This window comes from Moschus berezovskii, chromosome X (genome assembly GCF_049115385.1).
Source record: "Moschus berezovskii isolate FMDL1 chromosome X, NW_MosBer_1.0, whole genome shotgun sequence".
NCBI classification, from domain to species: domain Eukaryota; kingdom Metazoa; phylum Chordata; class Mammalia; order Artiodactyla; family Moschidae; genus Moschus; species Moschus berezovskii.
In genome coordinates, this window is record NC_142488.1 from 72,686,872 (window position 1) to 72,705,214 (window position 18,343).

Consider the following 18,343-nt stretch of genomic DNA (forward strand, 5'->3'; position numbering starts at 1 on the left):
GGGATCGCGTGGTGGGAGTTGGGAGAGAGGGGAGAGAGGCTTACTGGGCAGGGAAGGCGGGAGAGGCGTAGTAAAATCCTCTGCTAGCTCCTCGGTAAACCTGCGCGCTCCACGGAGCATGCGCGGCGCTGTTCACACATGCTCAGCAGGCCCTCGCAAGTCAACAGAGCAGCCTTGCCAGCAGGAGTCTCAAAGAGAATTCGGGAGCTGGGGTCCCTCATGAGCATTTGGAGGAGTCAGTGTCAGAGGAGGACTCCAGGAATACCTGCTTTCAGGGCTTGCAAAAGCAGGTGCCCTATACACCGAGCACGCCCATTTGGTAATATTAAGGCAGGGGTTTTAGTCCATTATACATTAGCCTCATAGAAGCTGGAGGCAGGAATAAAATCCGTTTAAAATAAAGTAGTACAACTGCGCTCCCTAACTCCCCGCTCTCCTCTCGTCCTGCTCACAGTGTTGGTATTTACGCTGGTTGTCTTCATACTATTGATAACACCCCGTGTTTCCAGTATTCACATACATAACTGTACACCACTTATTAGACTCAACGTGAGGCAGTGGAGGCAGAGTTTACGAAGCTAACTTCATTTCCACTCTGCTCTGAGGATATTGGACCTGTAGTGACAGAAATTATCATTTTTCTCTCTTCTCCAAATCAAACATTTACTGCTTTGCTACTCTAAGCCACACACTGTACCAGGTGCTAGCAATTTAACTGAGATGAAGTATAGCCTCATGCATGGGAGATGATCAATACATGGGAAATACTTCAAAACCTAGAGTAAAAATGTTATTCCACATTTGACACTTCAAAGAACTTGAAAGAGCAACTGTAACAGCGACTAAGCCAGCTCAGTACTTTGGAGAGGTTTCTAATGGTAGACATAAAATAATACCCCCCTCCACGTACTACACCTAGGACTGTGATGCTGTGCTCCACGGAAAACGTTAAACTATGCTCTCTATTTATTTCACCATCTAACTTCTAGCACTGGCAAAGTAAAGTGAACCAAAGATTGTACCTGAATCGCAATCAAAGATCACTAGTAGATTATTCTCACCTACTCAGCTTAAAACCCTAGGGAGAAAGTAAGTTCTAAGAATATGATTCTATAAAAATGAAAGCTTTGAAAGTAGTGGAGACATGGGACTATAAACAGTGAAAATATGTGAGCGTGTGCCCACATGGAGGTAGACTTCCCTTTGGCTGAACTTACCTTGCCTCCGCCAATGCTTTGAGCACTGAATATCATCTTTTCTTGCCTACTCAAAGGCCTTGTTCTGCAGTTCTTTCACTTCCTGCCTGCCCCTTTCACACCATCTATTTTCCTCCTCTACTGGACCTTTCCTGTCAGCAAAAAGCATGCTGTTACTGACTTCTACTTGCTGGATCACTCATTAGTATTTGAAGCAGTTCATGTCTCTTCAAACATTATCTTCACTTGGCCCCCAGAGCAAAACATTTGTTCATTTTCCTTCTACATCATTGGCCATTTCTTCTCCAAGTCCTTTGCTATATCATCCTTCATCTTCCTAATCTCTTAAAACTGGAACTTCAGGGCTCAGTCCTTTACCTATACCTTCCCCAACATTTTAGGTATTCCCATATCCCATCCTGTTTCACGGCTTTAAATCCCATCTGTATGCTGAAGACTGTCAAATTTTATCTCTAACCATAAACACTTTCTTGAAGTATAGACTTGTACATGCAACTGCTTATTCTATTTGGATACCTAACTGAATTCTAGATTTGACCCTAACTAACCTGATCCTTGCCTAGTCTTCAGAATAATTAATGACTCTACCACCCACTAGACTCAAATATCATTTGAGTATTTTTATGGCCATCCGTTCTAAAACACCCATAACTATCTAGCCTCACCCTGCTTTTTCTTGATAATACTAATAAACATGTGATATATGATTTATTTATTTATTCCCTCCATCACCTAGCATAATGATACTCAGTAAATTTTTCTAAATGAATGAATTTGTCCTTTCCTCCTATGCATTTGATAAATACACCACATCAACTATATTAAGAAGCTTCCTCACTATGAATGTATTATTCTATATAAAATTTAACTTTCATGTATGTTCATTCATTCAACATTTTCCTTAATATATAGACACGTGTGTGTGTGTGTGTTAGTCACTCAGTCATGTCTGAATGTGTGAGATCCCATGGACTGTAGCCCACCAGGCTCCTCTGTCCATGGGATTCTCCAGGCAAGAGTACTAGAGTGGGTTGCCATTTTTTTTTCTCCAATATTTAAATATACATGTCTCATTAAAAAAAAATTAAGTTCCCATCCTCAACTCAATGGTTTTAATAGACTCTCGTTTTTCAAATCTTTCCATTAGTTAACAAGTCTTTTTTCTTCTATCTCAATTATTTTTTAAATGTCTGCTCCATCCCCACTGCCATTGACTCAGTTCACTTCATAAAATATTTACTTGAACCAATTATAACAATGATTCCTCTTAACTGATTTCTCTGACTCTAAATTTATACTCTCTCCTCAAACCATTCTCCTCATTGGCAGCCCAGTGATCAAATTTTTCCAGTGATTCTTTTATCATCTCCAGTAAAATACCCAAACTCCTTAACTCTGAATGCAGATGTTTAAATGTTTTCACCATCTGGCCTCTATCTTCCTAGCTTCATGTACCATTTTATATTCCAGTCATATTTATGCACATGTTATTGTCTCTTCCCTATCCTAGTCTTTGTAGATAACTTTCTCTTAATAGCAGTCAATATTAACTACTGTTTACTGAGAGAAGAGCCGACTGTGCTCCAGGCTTATGCTCTTCATGGATTCATTTAGCCTACATAAGAACTTGTAAAAATTTATATTATCTATATTTTACAGATGAGGCACCTGAGCCTATGATTCAATGATTTTCCCAAAACCTCACAGATAATAAATGAAAAATCTATGATTAAAACGAGGTCTGCCTGGTGCCAAACCTCTTACCCCACTCTGGTGCTCTGTGAAGCCTCTTAGAGCTTAACTTCCCCTCTTCATTCCTTCTTTCCACTCATCCCAGGGATAAATTAGTCACCCATTCCTCTGTACTTCTATAACATCTTTTCCATATACTAGTTTCAACATTTCTTTATCTTTCTTTACCAGTGAACTTTGAGTTTTTGATGGTAGTGAATTAATTAAGTTCTGCATTCACAGCATATGGTGCTCAATAAACGTGCTGGATGGACAAACAATATTTCTACTTTAACCAGACACAATGTTACAACTGTGGTCTGTTATAAAAATGTAGGACAGTACTTAACTCTTGAGAAGTTTAATGCCTATCTGTTCTGTGTTGACTCCTTGTATCAAGGACATATTACCTCATTTTAAGTTATTGGTAACCAGGAACTATTAGATCTAATTTCTACTAAATGAGAAAGCCCTTGAACTGTTGGTGAAAAACATGATGACTTTATTTAAGCACAAAGGCCTGTAGTAAGGAAGACTGGAACTTAAAATTCTAAATTTTTTATAAGTATACACAGGAGAGTTTATTGCTTTCCCTTCAGCTGTCAGGACATTTTCGCCTCAAAATTTCTATATGCCTATGTATCTCTGGATTTCCAATTATTGTAGCATTAAAAGTTTAAAAAGTGTTTGGCAAGGTTTTGGTTGTTCTGGAACTGGGATGTACTTAAATAGTTTCTAAATAATATATTATTCATCATAAAGGATGATGCAATGGGTTCTACCAACATTAGAGCATGTTTTCTGAGTATTTTCAGAACTAGGGAAAGGGTACATAAACCTCTACACTGACTTCTTTGCCCTGTGACAAATGGCACACATCAGATGACCAGGGTCAGGTGTAAAAGTGGGTGGTCATGCAGTTTAGCCGAAAAAAGTTAGCCAACCCATATGAGATAAAAACAAACTCATCTCGGCCCCACTAAGGGGGTGTGAAATATGAACCAAGGGCCTTTGATCAGCAGATCACAGACCACCCACATATCCTACATTGTGGTTCTTATTCCTGCTGCTACTGCTGCTAAGTTGCTTCAGTCGTGTTCGACTCTGTGCGACCCCATAGACGGCAGCCCACCAGGCTTCTCTGTCCATGGGATTTTCCAGGCAAGAGTACTGGAGTGGGTTACCATTGCCTTCTCCGTCTTGTTCCTAGATTGTGACATATACATATACTGCTTATTTGAGGTATAATTATAGAACGAGCCACACAGTCCCTCAGCATTCTCTGCCTAGTTCCCCAAAGTTTATAATCCAAATAACTGGAAAGTGATGAATCAACATAGAACATAAAAGCACTAATAGAAAAATATCCCAATATTTTACTTGAAGATATTCTGATTTAAATATATAAAAAATGGGATCTGTGCGCAGAAACAGGAAATTTTTAAGTTTCCGCAAATACTTATTATATTTAAACTAGTCCTCAGGATTGTCCGATAACTTGTGTTCTTTAAAAATACTAAGTAACTTTGGTCCCTCTACAAATCAATTTCAAAAGGGTGAGCAAGTCACACATACCTGTGAAATATGTTTTATTTTTGTTGAATGAGATTAAGCAGTAAATAAATGATGAATATGGCTATAGTTTAGAAGTTTTTCTCTTTGGACAGTAACTAAAGTTTATAGTACACGGAGAACAAAATCCCTTAATGATACTAGAGAAGGGGAAGAGTAGTTACCATTGTTTGTAGTCTAACTCCTAAGATTTTTATGAAAATTTATTATTATTATATTTTATGGTTTAGCTAGACTTCTAACCCATTTAACAATGGCACATGTTACAAAGGAGTTCTGCTGTATTATATATAGGCAAAATATCAAGAAATAACATTTTATTTTCTTTTTATTTCTAAATATCTTCAATACCAGCCAACATATTTGGTTATAATGATATTTTCTGGGGAAAAAAAAAAAACAGTCTTACTGGTAGGTTTTCTAAAATGTTAGGATGATGGATCTATGAAACAGGAAATTAATTCCTAGGATAGCATACATAAATGTCATAACCAGCTGTAGGTGACAAAACAGATACATTTTTATAAACCCAAGCAATAACACCAGATGTGAAGGTAATCTGGCTGCCCACATCCTCACAGTATTATTCACCCAGGTGGAGCCAATTAATGTGAGCCACTCATTTGATGTCTCTTCCTTAACTCAACATTTTTCATTTGGGTCCCTGCAAATTTTAGAACTTTGTTATGGAGAGTTCCTTCTGAGTTAAAGGTGGACCATTGTTTCATTAAGGATATGAGAGTAACAACGTTACACTACCCATACTTCAAACATAACTCATAAATCTGTATAACAATAATAAAAATGTAAATTTGTTTACCTACCAATTTACCTAGTTTCAAAGTGTCTTTTGCATATAGTTTGCAAAACTCTTGTCACCTGCAATAAAATATGTGTTTAGAGTTCCTATGACTGAAGTAATAATAAAAGATTTCCGTGGTCATACAATTTAGCTGGAAAAAGTTAACTGACTCAGCTGGACCCATCTATCCTGTTCACTAGGTTCCCCTGGTATTTACAATTTCTAAATAAGAATTATTTTAAATGGAATCAGATAATTTCAGACTTATGGTCATGGTCTTATTGACATTGTACTCTAAGTTATTGGTAAGTGTGCATCAGAATAACGTGCAGGACTTTGTCAAAACACAGATTGCTGAGCCTCAGTGTTTCTGATTAATTAAATCTGGGTTGGGGACTGAGTATTTGCATTCCTACCAAGTTCCCAGGTGATACTACTGGTCTTGGGACCACACTTTAAGAACTACTGTTTTAAGTTATAATTAGCCAAAGTAAGAGACAGATATTTTAGAGAGGAATTTTGTTCAAAAAGCCTGTATGATTCATTCAGATTTCAGGTTTTAAAAATTCATATAAAAGTTATAGAGAATTGGAAAGTGCAAATTTAAACTGCAAAAGAAAAAAAAAAATTTACAAAGTGAAGTTGCTCAGTCGTGTCCGACTCTTTGCGACCCCGTGGACTGTAGCCCACCAGACTTCTCTGTCCATGGGATTCTCCAGGCAAGAATACTGGAATGGGTTGCCGTTTCCTTCTCCAGTTGATCTTCCCAACCCAGGGATCGAACCTGGGTCTCCCACTTTGTAGGCAGACTCTTTACTGTCTGAGCCACCAGGGAAGCCCCAAATAGATGAGAAGTTAATTTCTTATTGAGACTTAGCTCATCACTCCGATTGAGTTTAAATGACCCTAAGAGAAAGCTTAAATCTATGGCCAGCCTCAGAGCAGGTATTTTTAATTGGCCAGGTGAGAGGATCCCATCTAGAATTATTATGAATAGATAGAACAGGACTAAACACTCATCTAAAACAAATTTCCTAGGGGGTATCCAATCAGAGCCCTAAAGAACAGAAATCAACCAAGGTAACACAGAAGTAATAGGCACAGGTAATTGGCCACAACCCAACAATTGGATTGAGTTGTAAACTAGCATAGAATCATGTCCATGATAGAAAACATTTGATTGATAGGCCCGGGTCCAAGGAATCAAGGAAACATTATAAATGATCATAAAAATCAGATCATCATTTTGGGCAAGCTGTCTACTTCTGATGTCATCTTCTTCTCATCCTTGTGTAGTGTAGTTTCCTCTGTTTGAGCATTGTTTTAAGGTGAGTTTGTGGTCAGCAGGCTTCTCTATGGACCAGTCCAGCTTAGGGGCCTTTGGAAGAGGGAGTTAACTGAAGAATCAATTTCCCTTCAATTTCACTGGGCATGAATTAGTTAAGAGTACCTGATAGAAAGGTCCTTCCATCCAGGTTGGAGACAGTTCCTTAAATTATGTCTTCTTCCAGTCTTGATTGAAGGTCATGTGTGAGGCATCTGATCCAAATTTATCTGCACTCCCCGAAGAGGTGGATGGCTGCAGAGGGCCGCTGCTGGTACCAAAGCTCTGGTTCCTCTTGGAGTCCAGTCGAAAGAAGGAAGTCCACTCTGGGTCCCTTCGTGGTCACCATAAGTGTCAACTAAAAAAAGATATACAACTTGAGAGCTGTAAGTTTTATTTGGGGCAAAATGAGGACTGCAGCCCAGGAGGCAGCATCTCAGATAGGATACAAACCCCAGTGAAGCACTTTAAGGCTTCATTATATAAAAGCATTTGACATGCTAATAACTTATTATTAATAAACATAGTTGAAGTTAATAAAAGTGCCTTTTTCCTTGTGCCCTATATTAGGAGTTCAACTGGGAAAACAGGCAAATTTGGAGTTGGTTACAGAAAAAAAAAATTATATATATATATATATATTCAGGTTCAGTTCAGTTCAGTCGCTCAGTCATGTCCGACTCTTTGCGACCCCATGAACCGCAGCATGCCAGGCCTCCCTATGCATCACCAACTCCCGGAGTCCACCCAAATCCATGTCCATTGAGTTGGTGATGCCATCCAACAATCTCATCCTCTGTCGTCCCCTTCTCCTCCTGCCTTCAATCTTTCCCAGCATCAGGATCTTTTCAGATAAGTCAGCTCTTCACATCAGGTGGCCAAAGTATTGGAGTTTCAGCTTCAGCATCAGTCCTTCCAATGAACACCCAGGACTGATCTCCTTTAGGATGGACTGGTTGGATCTCCTTGCAGTCCAAGGGACTCTCAAGAGTCTTCTCTAACACCACAGTTCAAAAGCATCAAGTCTTCAGCGCTCAGCTTTCATTATAGTCCAACTCTCACATCCATGCATGACCACTGGAAAAACCATAGCCTTGACTAGATGGACCTTGGTTGGCAAAGTAATGTCTCTGCTTTTTAATATACTGTCTAGGTTGGTCATAACTTTCCTTCCAAGGAGTAAGCATTTTTTAATTTCTTTTAATTCCATGGCTGCAATCACCATCTTCAGTGATTCAGATTGGCCACAGACAAAGGCAGGTGACGTGTTCCTGGGTTACTTCTGGTCAGCAGGTCAGAGATAAGCAAGTTGAAATTAGGAAGATATGTAGACACTGGTAAGGGCAGAGGGTTCTCGTCCAATGGATCAGGAAAACTTCAGGTAAATGTGATATAGTACCCTGGATAGCTCCCTGGAGGAGAATTTGCTTTAAGTCTGGCCTCACCTAAGTAAGTCTTTTATTTTATTTTATTTTTTTTCCTATTTAGAGCCCCTCTCATTATTAGAAGGGTTTCCCTGGTGGCTCAGAGGGTAAAGAATCTGCCTACAATGCAGGAGACCCCAGTTTGATCTCTAGGTTGGGAAGATATCCCAGAGAAGGGAAAGGCAACCCACTCCAGTATTCTTGCCTGGAGAAATCCAGGGACAGAGGAGCCTGGTGGGCTACAGTCCATGGAATCACAAGAGTCTAACACGACTGAGTGACTAGCGCTTTCAACACTTTTCTTGTTAGAATTCTGAATGTTCAAGGAGCCCAAACATTTATGCAGATTTGAGTCCCTGGATACTAGGAACTAACAGAAGAACATTTTAATTTCACTAGTAACATTCAGAACCACTATCAGAGATATCTATAATACCAAGTAGACTATGTCAGGATCCTGACATATTTAGACAAAAGAAGATTTTTAAAACCAAGAATTGGCTTTCCATCATAAAGCAAAGAATTACTTTCATTATTTTCCTTCTGCACTTACTGATTCAGAGTTCATTTAACTCTTAAATTATTGAATTGACCTAAAGTCTAGTTTCAAGAGATTTTCAACATGAATGTAGTAGAAAATAATCTTATAACTTTAGCATACTCCTAGAAAATCCATTCTATATAATCATCAAAAGTTCTTAGTTTTTTTTTAAAGGCAACACAGCTTCTACATAACTTCTTTGCTTTCTACATCTTTGAGTATGATCTAGTATATTTCATTAGACATTTAATTAAATCAAGATTAAAGCTTTTTTAAAAAAAAAAAAAACTGTATGTGCTTCAGTCAGTCAGTCAGTCAGTTCAGTCGCTCAGTCGTGTCCGACTCTCCGTGACCCCATGAATCACAGCACGCCAGGCCTCCCTGTCCATCACCAACTCCCGGAGTACACTCAAACTCATGTCCACAGAGTCGGTGATGCCATCCAGCCATCTCATTCTCCGTCGTCCCCTTCTCCTCCCGCCCCCAACCTTTCCCAGCATCAGAGTCAACTCGTCGCATGAGGTGGCCAAAGTATTGGAGTTTCAGCTTTAGCATCAGTCCCTCCAATGCACATCCAGGATTGATCTCCTTTAGAATGGACTGGTTGGATCTCCTTGCAGTATAAGGGACTCTCGAGTCTTCTCCAACACCACAGTTCAAAAGCATCGATTCTTCGGCGATAAGCTTTCTTCACAGTCCAACTCTCACATCCATACATGACCACGGGAAAAACCATTGCCTTGACTAGACGGACCTTGGTTGGCAAAGTAATGTCTCTGCTTTTTAATATACTATCAAGGTTGGTCATAACTTTCTTTCCAAGGAGCAAGCGTCTTTTAATTTCATGGCTGCAATCAGCATCTGCAGTGATTACAATGTACTATATGATGAATCAATATACATAGTGCAAAGTTTACTACAGTCAAGGTAATTAACATATTCTCCCACAGTTACCATTTTCAGTGTGTGATAAGAGGACCTGAAATCTATTATCTTAGCAAATTTCCAGTATTCAATGCAGTATTATTAACTAGAATCATCATGTTGTAGATAATCTCTAGAGCTATTCATCCTACATAACTGCCCGTGCCTGCACGGACGATTCAACGTTCGACACGAATCGGCGTCTGTCGGCTTAGAAAAAAAAAAAGGAGAAAGAAAAGATGGGGTCGAGAGGATTGCAGTGTATAACAGCAATGCAATGCTTTATTATGTAGAGTGCTCCTTATATATGCAAGGACAAACAAAGTTTTAGTCAATACATCAGGAATGTATATCCCCATGGTTACAGAAAGAATTGTTCTTTTACACAATGACTTTTTCCTTCAGGCCGTCAGAGGCAAGGTAATAACAAATTTGTTTTTTCTCTTAAACATAAGCTACCGTGACCCTTCTCACCTGCCTCCATCCGCCTTAGCCCACGGTTAATGTTTATCCAACATGGTCAAAGGGGTGGCGGGACAGGGGGCAATTGCCTTTACAGGCTCCTTGAAACAAGGACTGCTCCCAGGGCAGGCATCCGAGACGCACCGCTCCCCGCAGCTCCCCCTTTTTATTTCTTTAATGTTGGATAAAGATCTAATAAGTGAGGGCAATCAAAAAGAGGCGTCAGGAAGTAGGGCGGCAGTAAGACAAAAGTTAACCATTCCTTTTAATACGGGTGAATGCCATGAGCTGGCGAGTGATAAAATTGGATAAGCATTGTACAATACAAGGACCACAACAGAGCACACATACAACTACAAACAGAATCACAAGTAAAGTTTTCCACCAATCTGTATGAAACCATGATTTGACTTGTTCCAAAAATGGCACAGAGGAGTCTTGCATAGCCTCCACTTGCTCTTTCATATCATTAACAGCATCGGAAACATTGGAAGACAAATCAGGAATATAAACACAGCACTCTACTTTTATAACAGCACAGGTCCCTCCCTGAGCAGCTGTAAGAATATCTAGAGCCATTCGGTTTTGTAAAACAGCTTTCCGCATTTGTTTTTGTTCTTCATTTAAAGCTTCTATAGCTCTTTTTGCATCTAGGAGGGCTTGCTGTGTGAAATTTGTTAGGGCATCTACATGTGCCATGATATCAGCATTACCAAGGGAAGGAACAAAAACAGCAGTTAAATAATCATACCAGTGAAAAACCGACCGAGACCAACGGGCTTTCAAAAGAGGGAGATTAGCGGGGTTTTTCATGGAAGAGCGAGTGATTCGGCCAGGAGCAAACACAAATCCAAGACTACAACGTCCCACCCAACCAAGGGGAAGCCAGGGCCAAATATTAGAGCCACAAATCCATTTTGTCCCGTTAGGAGCCACCCATCTTATACCGGGACTGTTTTCCCAATCGGATCCCGGCCAGAGGGGGTGAACATCACAATGGAAGGTTACATCAATCACCCGAGTACACATAGAAATAGGGGTAATGCCCACATGCTTCAACAAATTTTTTCCAAAGTCTTTTCCCCCAAAATGAGGTTGATGTTCTCGTTGTTCCCAGCAAATGTCTGCTTGTCTCAGCAACTGTCCTTTCTCCGGAGTCATCCAAAAGTACTCATCCCAGATCTGATAATACTCTCCAAAAAACCGACTTGGACGAGCCTTATTTTTGCTGGTATTAGAATAAGTGCGGTATGCATCTTCAACAGCCTTATAACTCACATTAACGTTGAACTGTAGCAAGGAGCTCGCCTTCTGATTACCCCTGTCATTACACTCAGGAAGGGCAGAGACATTTAGATTGAGGAGACTTCTGTGAGATTGCTTATACTGGATTAAAAAGTCACAGACTGCAGGAAAATGCATTTGTTGTACAGGTGATACCCACCAAGGAAACCCATCGACTACAGACAAAGGCATAGCAGTGCAAACCCAGCAGGCGGAGCTGTTATGAAAGTCAGCATAAGAATGAGCCCATGACAAGAAGACATTTCCCTCAGAAGAAAAAAGCGAGCTAGATACAGTCAGAGCAAGGAGATAAACCCCTGGCCTGAATGCTGGGTGAGCAGAAGATTTATCCGCGGTGGCAAAGCCTAACTGATTTAAAAGGAGCAGCAAAGATATAAGAATTGCAGTTGGAGAAGACGAGGATGATTCAGCGGCGTTTATGCGAGCCTCATGCAGCAGTGTTCTCAGCTGCTGACTGGTCGGCAACGGGGCAGCTTCCCTCAGGATCAAGCGCTGCATCTGGGCAGTCAGGGATCGCCTCCACCGTGCGTACCAGCCTTTCCGGGAGCCAGCGCGGTGTTTCGGCATCCTGTGGAAAAACACAAACATGACCCCTTCCCCAGATTAACACAGGATCGGGGCCGTACCATTTGCCATGCAATGGATCCTTCCATTTTACCAGAGGACGCGCCTTTGTCGCATCATGATGCCAAAATCGCTGAGCTGCAGAGCGTCCATCGCGGTCCAGAGTCAAAAAGTTCAGAACGAATAGGGCGTGGTAAAGAAGGTTAGTGGGCTTCCCTGGTGGCTCAGAGGTTAAAGTGTCTGCCTGGAATGCAGGAGACCTGGGTTCAATCCCTGGGTCAGGAAGATCCCCTGGAGAAGGAAATGGCAACCCACTCCAGTACTCTTGCCTGGAGAATCCCATGGAGGGAGGGGCCTGGTAGGCTACAGTCCACGGGGTCGCAAAGAGTCGGACACGACTGAGCGAATGAACTGAGCTGAAAGAAGGTTAGTAGGGGTGTCTCCGTACACTGTCCCCCTTTTTAATTTATTAAGTTGATGTTTCAACGTTTGATGGGCACGTTCAACAATACCTTGCCCCTGGGGGTTGTAAGGGATACCGGTTTTGTGTGCGATGCCAAAACGACTGCAGAAACTTTGGAAAGCTTTACCAGTATATCCAGGACCATTGTCAGTTTTTAAACAGCGGGGCATTCCCATGGTAGCAAAACAACGCAGGCAATGCTGAATGCAGTGACGGCTAGCTTCCCCAGATTGAAGGGAGGCTAAAAGGAAGCCAGAAAAAGTGTCAACAGTTACATGCACATATTTGAGTTTTCCAAAAGAGGGAATGTGCGTGACATCCATTTGCCACAGCGCGTTAGGCAGTAGCCCACGGGGATTAACACCATAGGAAGGAACCACAAAGAATTGTGGACAGGTAGGGCAAGTTTTAACTATTTGCCGGGCAGCTTCTCGGCTAATACCAAATTGCAAGCGTAAAGAATGGCTATTTTGATGGTGAAGGGCATGAGAAGCTTGTGCAGCGGAAATGGGGGTAAGAGAATAAATGCTGTGTGTGGCGTGATCTGCGAGAGCGTTACCAGAAGTTAATGGTCCAGGCAGGTTAGTGTGCGCTCGAATGTGACCGAAGAAACATGGTGACGTCCGGGCTTGAAGAAGTTGCTGAATATGAGAGAATAAAGCATAGATAGAAGATTTAACGGCTCCTATAAAAGGCACTGTCTCAAGGACCGTGAGAGCACGAACTACATAATGACTGTCAGAATAAAGATTAAGGCTGTTAGGAACTTGTTGCAGAGCACGGAGAACGGCAAAGAGTTCAACTTCCTGTGCCGATTGATAAGAAGTTTGACAGGAATATGGAATCCCATCAATAATAAGTCCGGCGACGCCATTTGAAGACCCATCTGTAAAAACAGTAATTCCATCAGGAAGGGGTTTCTGGTGAACAACCTTAGGAAACAAAAATGAATGAGTACATGCAAATTGTAGCAATTTGTTGGGGGGATAATGTTGAATAATTTGCCCAGGATAATCGGCGAGCGCTAACCCCCAGTCGTCAGAGAACTGAAAGAGCCAGGACTGTTGTTCACAAGAAAAAGGAACACAAATAAAGGAAGGCTCTTGCCCGAGATACAGGACAGAGTCCGTTCGGCCTTTGGCAATAATTTTGGAAACAAGGACATGGTAGGGTGTCAAAACACGAGAAGGAGATGATGGAAGATGGATCCAACGCAGGGGGGTTTCCTGAAAAAGAACTCCAGTAGGAGAGTGAGAAGAGGGCAAGACATATAGTCCCCAGGGTTTTTGATAATCACAATACCCAGACTGCTGTTGGGAAATAGCAGTTTCTACCAGCTGGAGTGCCTGTTCTCCTTCCGGTGTCAAGGTCCTAGGGGAGGAAGGATGAGGATCGCCTTTAAGAATGTTAAATAAGGGTTGTAATTGTCCTGTTGTTAAGCGCAGCTGAGGACGGAGCCAATTAATGTCACCGAGAAGCTTTTGAAAATCATTAAGAGTAACCAAATTATCTCTAGACAGCTTAACAGGTTGGGTATAGAAACCGGTATGCTCCAGGCGAAATCCTAGATAAGAAAAAGGGGGAAAAGTTTGTACCTTTTCCTTAGCAATACAAAGTCCAGCGTTAGTGAGGGAGACTTCAAGGGAACCGTATGCAGGAAGCAACCTGGTCTCATTGCTGTGGGCAAGAAGAATATCATCCATATAGTGCAATATATATACATCAGGGAAAGAAATTCGTGTGGTAGAAAGAGCAGCAGCAACGAATTTTTGACAAAGTGTTGGGCTATTAGCCATGCCCTGCGGCAGTACTTTCCAGTGATATCGAGCCATCGGCTGAGCAAAGTTAGTAGAGGGTACACTGAAGGCAAAGCGAGGACAATCCTGAGGAGCAAGAGGAATAGTATAAAAACAATCTTTTAAATCTATAATTATGAGGTGGGCATGCCGTGGAATGGCCATGGGAGAAGGCAACCCTGGCTGCAAGGCTCCCATCAGTTCCATAGTGTTATTAACCCTTCGTAGGTCTTGAAGTAAACGCCATTTGCCAGATTTCTTTTTGATGACAAAAATGGGAGAATTCCAGGGCGAAGTAGAAGGTTCAATATGACCCAGCGCTAACTGTTCCCGCACCAGAAGCTGGGCAGCTGCAATTTTCTCGGCTGACAGGGGCCACTGATCCACCCACACAGGGTCAGGCGACTTCCAAGTTATTGGATCAGCGTGGGTTGCGGGATGTTCAATGGCCCCTATTAAAAATGGCCCAATCCTTTTCTGTCATTATTGGAACGCAATAAAAGAGGTTGCGGCATTCCTTGGCCGTGCTTTCCAAGCCCCGAAAAGGGAAGAAGCCCTTGATCAAAAAGCTGAGCCGCAACCTGAGGACTGGAGCTGTAGAGGTACACTCCCATGGATGTCATCACATCACGTCCCCATAAATTAACAGGAATGTTAGGAAGAACATAGGGACGCATTTCACCTTGGTGGCCTTCACCATCTTCCCAGTGTAACAATTCAGAACTTTGCTCAGGGTTATTAGCTTGTCCTATACCTTGCAAAGTGGAAATAGCCGCATGTTTTGCCCAGTTTTTTGGCCAATGTTTTTCGGCAATTACAGAGACATCGGCCCCAGTATCAAGAATTCCTACAAAACGTTTGCCATTAATTTTTAACATTAGTTCTGGACGGGAGTTCTCAATTGATTTGAGCCAATAAGCATCAGAGGAACCAAAACCAGCAGTGCCGCGAGTGACACAATGAGCTTTTCCCGCGGGAACAATAGGGAGTAAAATTAGTTGGGCAATTCTTTTCCCTGCAGGAATAGTGGTAATAGTGCGAGGCGAATGTGCCATGATCTTAATTTCGCCCTCAAAATCTGCATCAATCACTCCGGGGGCCACCATCAACCCTGCCATAGTAGTGCTGCTACGACCAAGCAGCAGCCCCACGGTGCCTTGAGGTAATGGACCATGGACACCGGTAGGCAGGGCTTGCATACCCATATCTGGGGTTAATACCGTGTAGGTGGAGGCACAGAGGTCCAAGCCGGCACTCCCGGTGGTGGCACGGAGGAGGCTGGCGACACCTGATGGTTTTCTCTCTGCTCGGTCGTCATGGCCCCATAACATTGGTTCGGGGCCTGGGGCTGGCCCCTCACCCAGTTTCCCGACACGGGAGGGAGAGGATTGCCTTGCACGTCTGTTTTAGATTTGCAATCCTTTATCCAATGCTTTCCTTTTTTGCACCGAGGGCACACATTGGGGGTCCGGACATTATTGGTATTACCCCTTTGCGGACAAAAGGCAGCCCGATGCCCGGGCTGGCCGCACACAAAGCATCCTGCATTGCCAGAGGCGATGGGGCGCCTCTTATTTTTTATTTGTTGTTGATATAAAACTTCTTTGATACTTTTTCCCTGCAGGGCAGCAGCCAATGTAATACCCTGCATATATGAGGGCCCAATGTCAGCACAGATACGAATGTAATCAGAAAGTACCCCCTTTTTTCGATAGGGTCGGAGGGCTGCTTGGCAGGCGGAGTTGGCATTTTCATAAGCCAATTGCTTGGTTAGCACCATGCCTGCTTGTTCATCGGCCATCAATTTTCCTACTGCTTCTAATAATCGAGCAACAAAGTCTTGATATGGCTCATCTGGCCCCTGCCGAATTTTTGAGAGGTCCTCTGTTTTGTTGGCCGAACAGGGCAATTTTCTCCAAGCTTGACGAGCAGCATTGGATATTTGAGCATAAGCCCCAGGATGGTAATTTAATTGAGCATTAGTATTTAGATAAGGGCCCTCTCCAATTAACATTTCATAAGTAGTAGGAAGCCCTTGTCTCTGATTTGTTTCAGCTATAACTCCACATTGTTCTGTAAATTCTGATTTCCATAATAGATAGTCGCCGCCCGTGAGACAAGCGCGGGCGATTTGCTTCCAATCACTAGGAGGTAAATTTTGACCCCCTAAATTTTCTACCATGGCTTGCGTAAAAGGTGCTGTGGGACCATACTGGGCACATGCTACCTTTAATTCTTTCAATTGTTTAAATGGTAATGGTTCATAATAGCGTTGGTTAGCATTCTCAAAAACAGGAAATGCCTTGGGATAGCCAGCAAGAACTTCGCCCTCTTGTTGAGCTTGTTTAAGTGCTTGCTGGAGGGGGGATAGAAAAGAAGCATACGCCGGAGGCGCGGAAGGAGAAATAGACTTTTTTGGCCCTGACAAGGGGGCAGCAGCAGAATTATTAAGAGGAGGAGTATCCACATTATCTTTAATGGTAGACAGTAGCTGCTTCATTAAACATTCTAGTTCCTGGATACAGGTTTTCCCTTTCTCTTCCCCTGCTGCATCAGTCATAAGCAGCTCCCAATCCTCCTGATGATATTTAGCAGCTGCTTCTTCTAAAGTCTCTGTATCCTCAGGATCGAGGGGACTTTCCTGCAACGGCGGAATACTAGATTCTGGAGGAGGAGGATCATCCTGTATCTTATCTTTAAGCCTCAACTCCTCACCATTTTCTAGGTCCAGGCAGTCTCGAATTAAGGACCACAGAGAAAAAGTATCCACAGGCATTTTTCCGGGCCCTTGCAAAGTGTAATGTGCCTGAATTTGCTTTCCCACCTTTTTCCAGGTTTCTAAATTAACTGTCCCCTCTTTAGGAAACCAGGGACATACTTCTTCTACAAATGCCAGAAACGCATTCAGCCGTGGAGTAGAAACACGAATGCCTCTGTCTTTCAACATGATTTGTAGCATATGCACAAAGAATTGCCGGCTATTATTTTGTCCCATAGTTTATACTCTCGACAATAAACCTTCCTACCCCTCAAACTTGTAACCTTAAACTTGTAATTCTATAAAGCAAGACTCACGTGGTCCGGGTAGCGGCCAACAGTCGTCCGTCTTCGTGCCCCACGTTGGGCGCCAACTGCCCGTGCCTGCACGGACGATTCAACGTTCGACACGAATCGGCGTCTGTCGGCTTAGAAAAAAAAAAAGGAGAAAGAAAAGATGGGGTCGAGAGGATTGCAGTGTATAACAGCAATGCAATGCTTTATTATGTAGAGTGCTCCTTATATATGCAAGGACAAACAAAGTTTTAGTCAATACATCAGGAATGTATATCCCCATGGTTACAGAAAGAATTGTTCTTTTACACAATGACTTTTTCCTTCAGGCCGTCAGAGGCAAGGTAATAACAAATTTGTTTTTTCTCTTAAACATAAGCTACCGTGACCCTTCTCACCTGCCTCCATCCGCCTTAGCCCACGGTTAATGTTTATCCAACATGGTCAAAGGGGTGGCGGGACAGGGGGCAATTGCCTTTACAGGCTCCTTGAAACAAGGACTGCTCCCAGGGCAGGCATCCGAGACGCACCGCTCCCCGCACATAACTGTAACTTTGTACTCTTTGACCAGCATTTCCTCATTTCCTTCACATCTTTGCCCTTGGTAACTACAATTCTCTTCTCAACTTCTATGTATTCCTTTTTTTTTTTTAGATTTTACATATAAGTGAGATCATGCAGTTTACCAGTTTCTTAAAAAAATTTCTCTTCACGTATGATACAGAAATTGTGCTCCTTGTTATTTACTCCAAGGAACTGAGAACTTATGTTTACACACAAATCTGCACATGAATGTTTATAGCAGCTTTTTAATATCTGCCAAAACTTGGAAACAATCAAGATGTCCTTCAGTATGTGAGTGGATACATAAACTGTGGTATATCCAGATAATATATTATTCAGTGCTAAAAAGAAATAAGCTATCAAGCTGTTAAATATATGGAAGAACCTCAAATATATATTACTAAGCAAAAGGAGTCAGTCTGAAGAGATTATATTTTATATGGTTTCAACTGTATGATTTCAATTATATGACATGATGGAAAAGGAAAATCTTTGGAGACCATAAGAAGAACAATGGTTATCCAGAGTTAGTGAGGAGGTAAAGATAAATAGGTGGAGCACAGAGGATTTTTAAGGCAGTGAAACTATTCTGTGTGATACTGT

The 18,343-nt window shown here is 42.1% G+C and overlaps 2 protein-coding genes across 2 annotated transcripts; both read right to left on the minus strand.

The window, feature by feature from the left end:
- Positions 1–10,035: 10,035 nt before the first annotated feature.
- On the minus strand, positions 10,036–11,733 carry LOC129555192 (endogenous retrovirus group PABLB member 1 Env polyprotein-like). The gene is made up of 3 exons (XM_088834278.1): positions 11,729–11,733; positions 10,270–11,567; positions 10,036–10,169 (listed from the first exon to the last, which is right to left on the minus strand). Exons 1-3 carry the CDS (start codon positions 11,731–11,733, stop codon positions 10,036–10,038), a joined length of 1,437 nt encoding a protein of 478 aa, XP_088690404.1.
- A 3,814-nt stretch (positions 11,734–15,547) lies between these two features.
- Positions 15,548–17,120, minus strand: LOC148773350 (endogenous retrovirus group K member 10 Gag polyprotein-like). The gene is made up of 2 exons (XM_088834279.1): positions 15,825–17,120; positions 15,548–15,667 (listed from the first exon to the last, which is right to left on the minus strand). Exons 1-2 carry the CDS (start codon positions 17,118–17,120, stop codon positions 15,548–15,550), a joined length of 1,416 nt encoding a protein of 471 aa, XP_088690405.1.
- Positions 17,121–18,343: the final 1,223 nt, after the last annotated feature.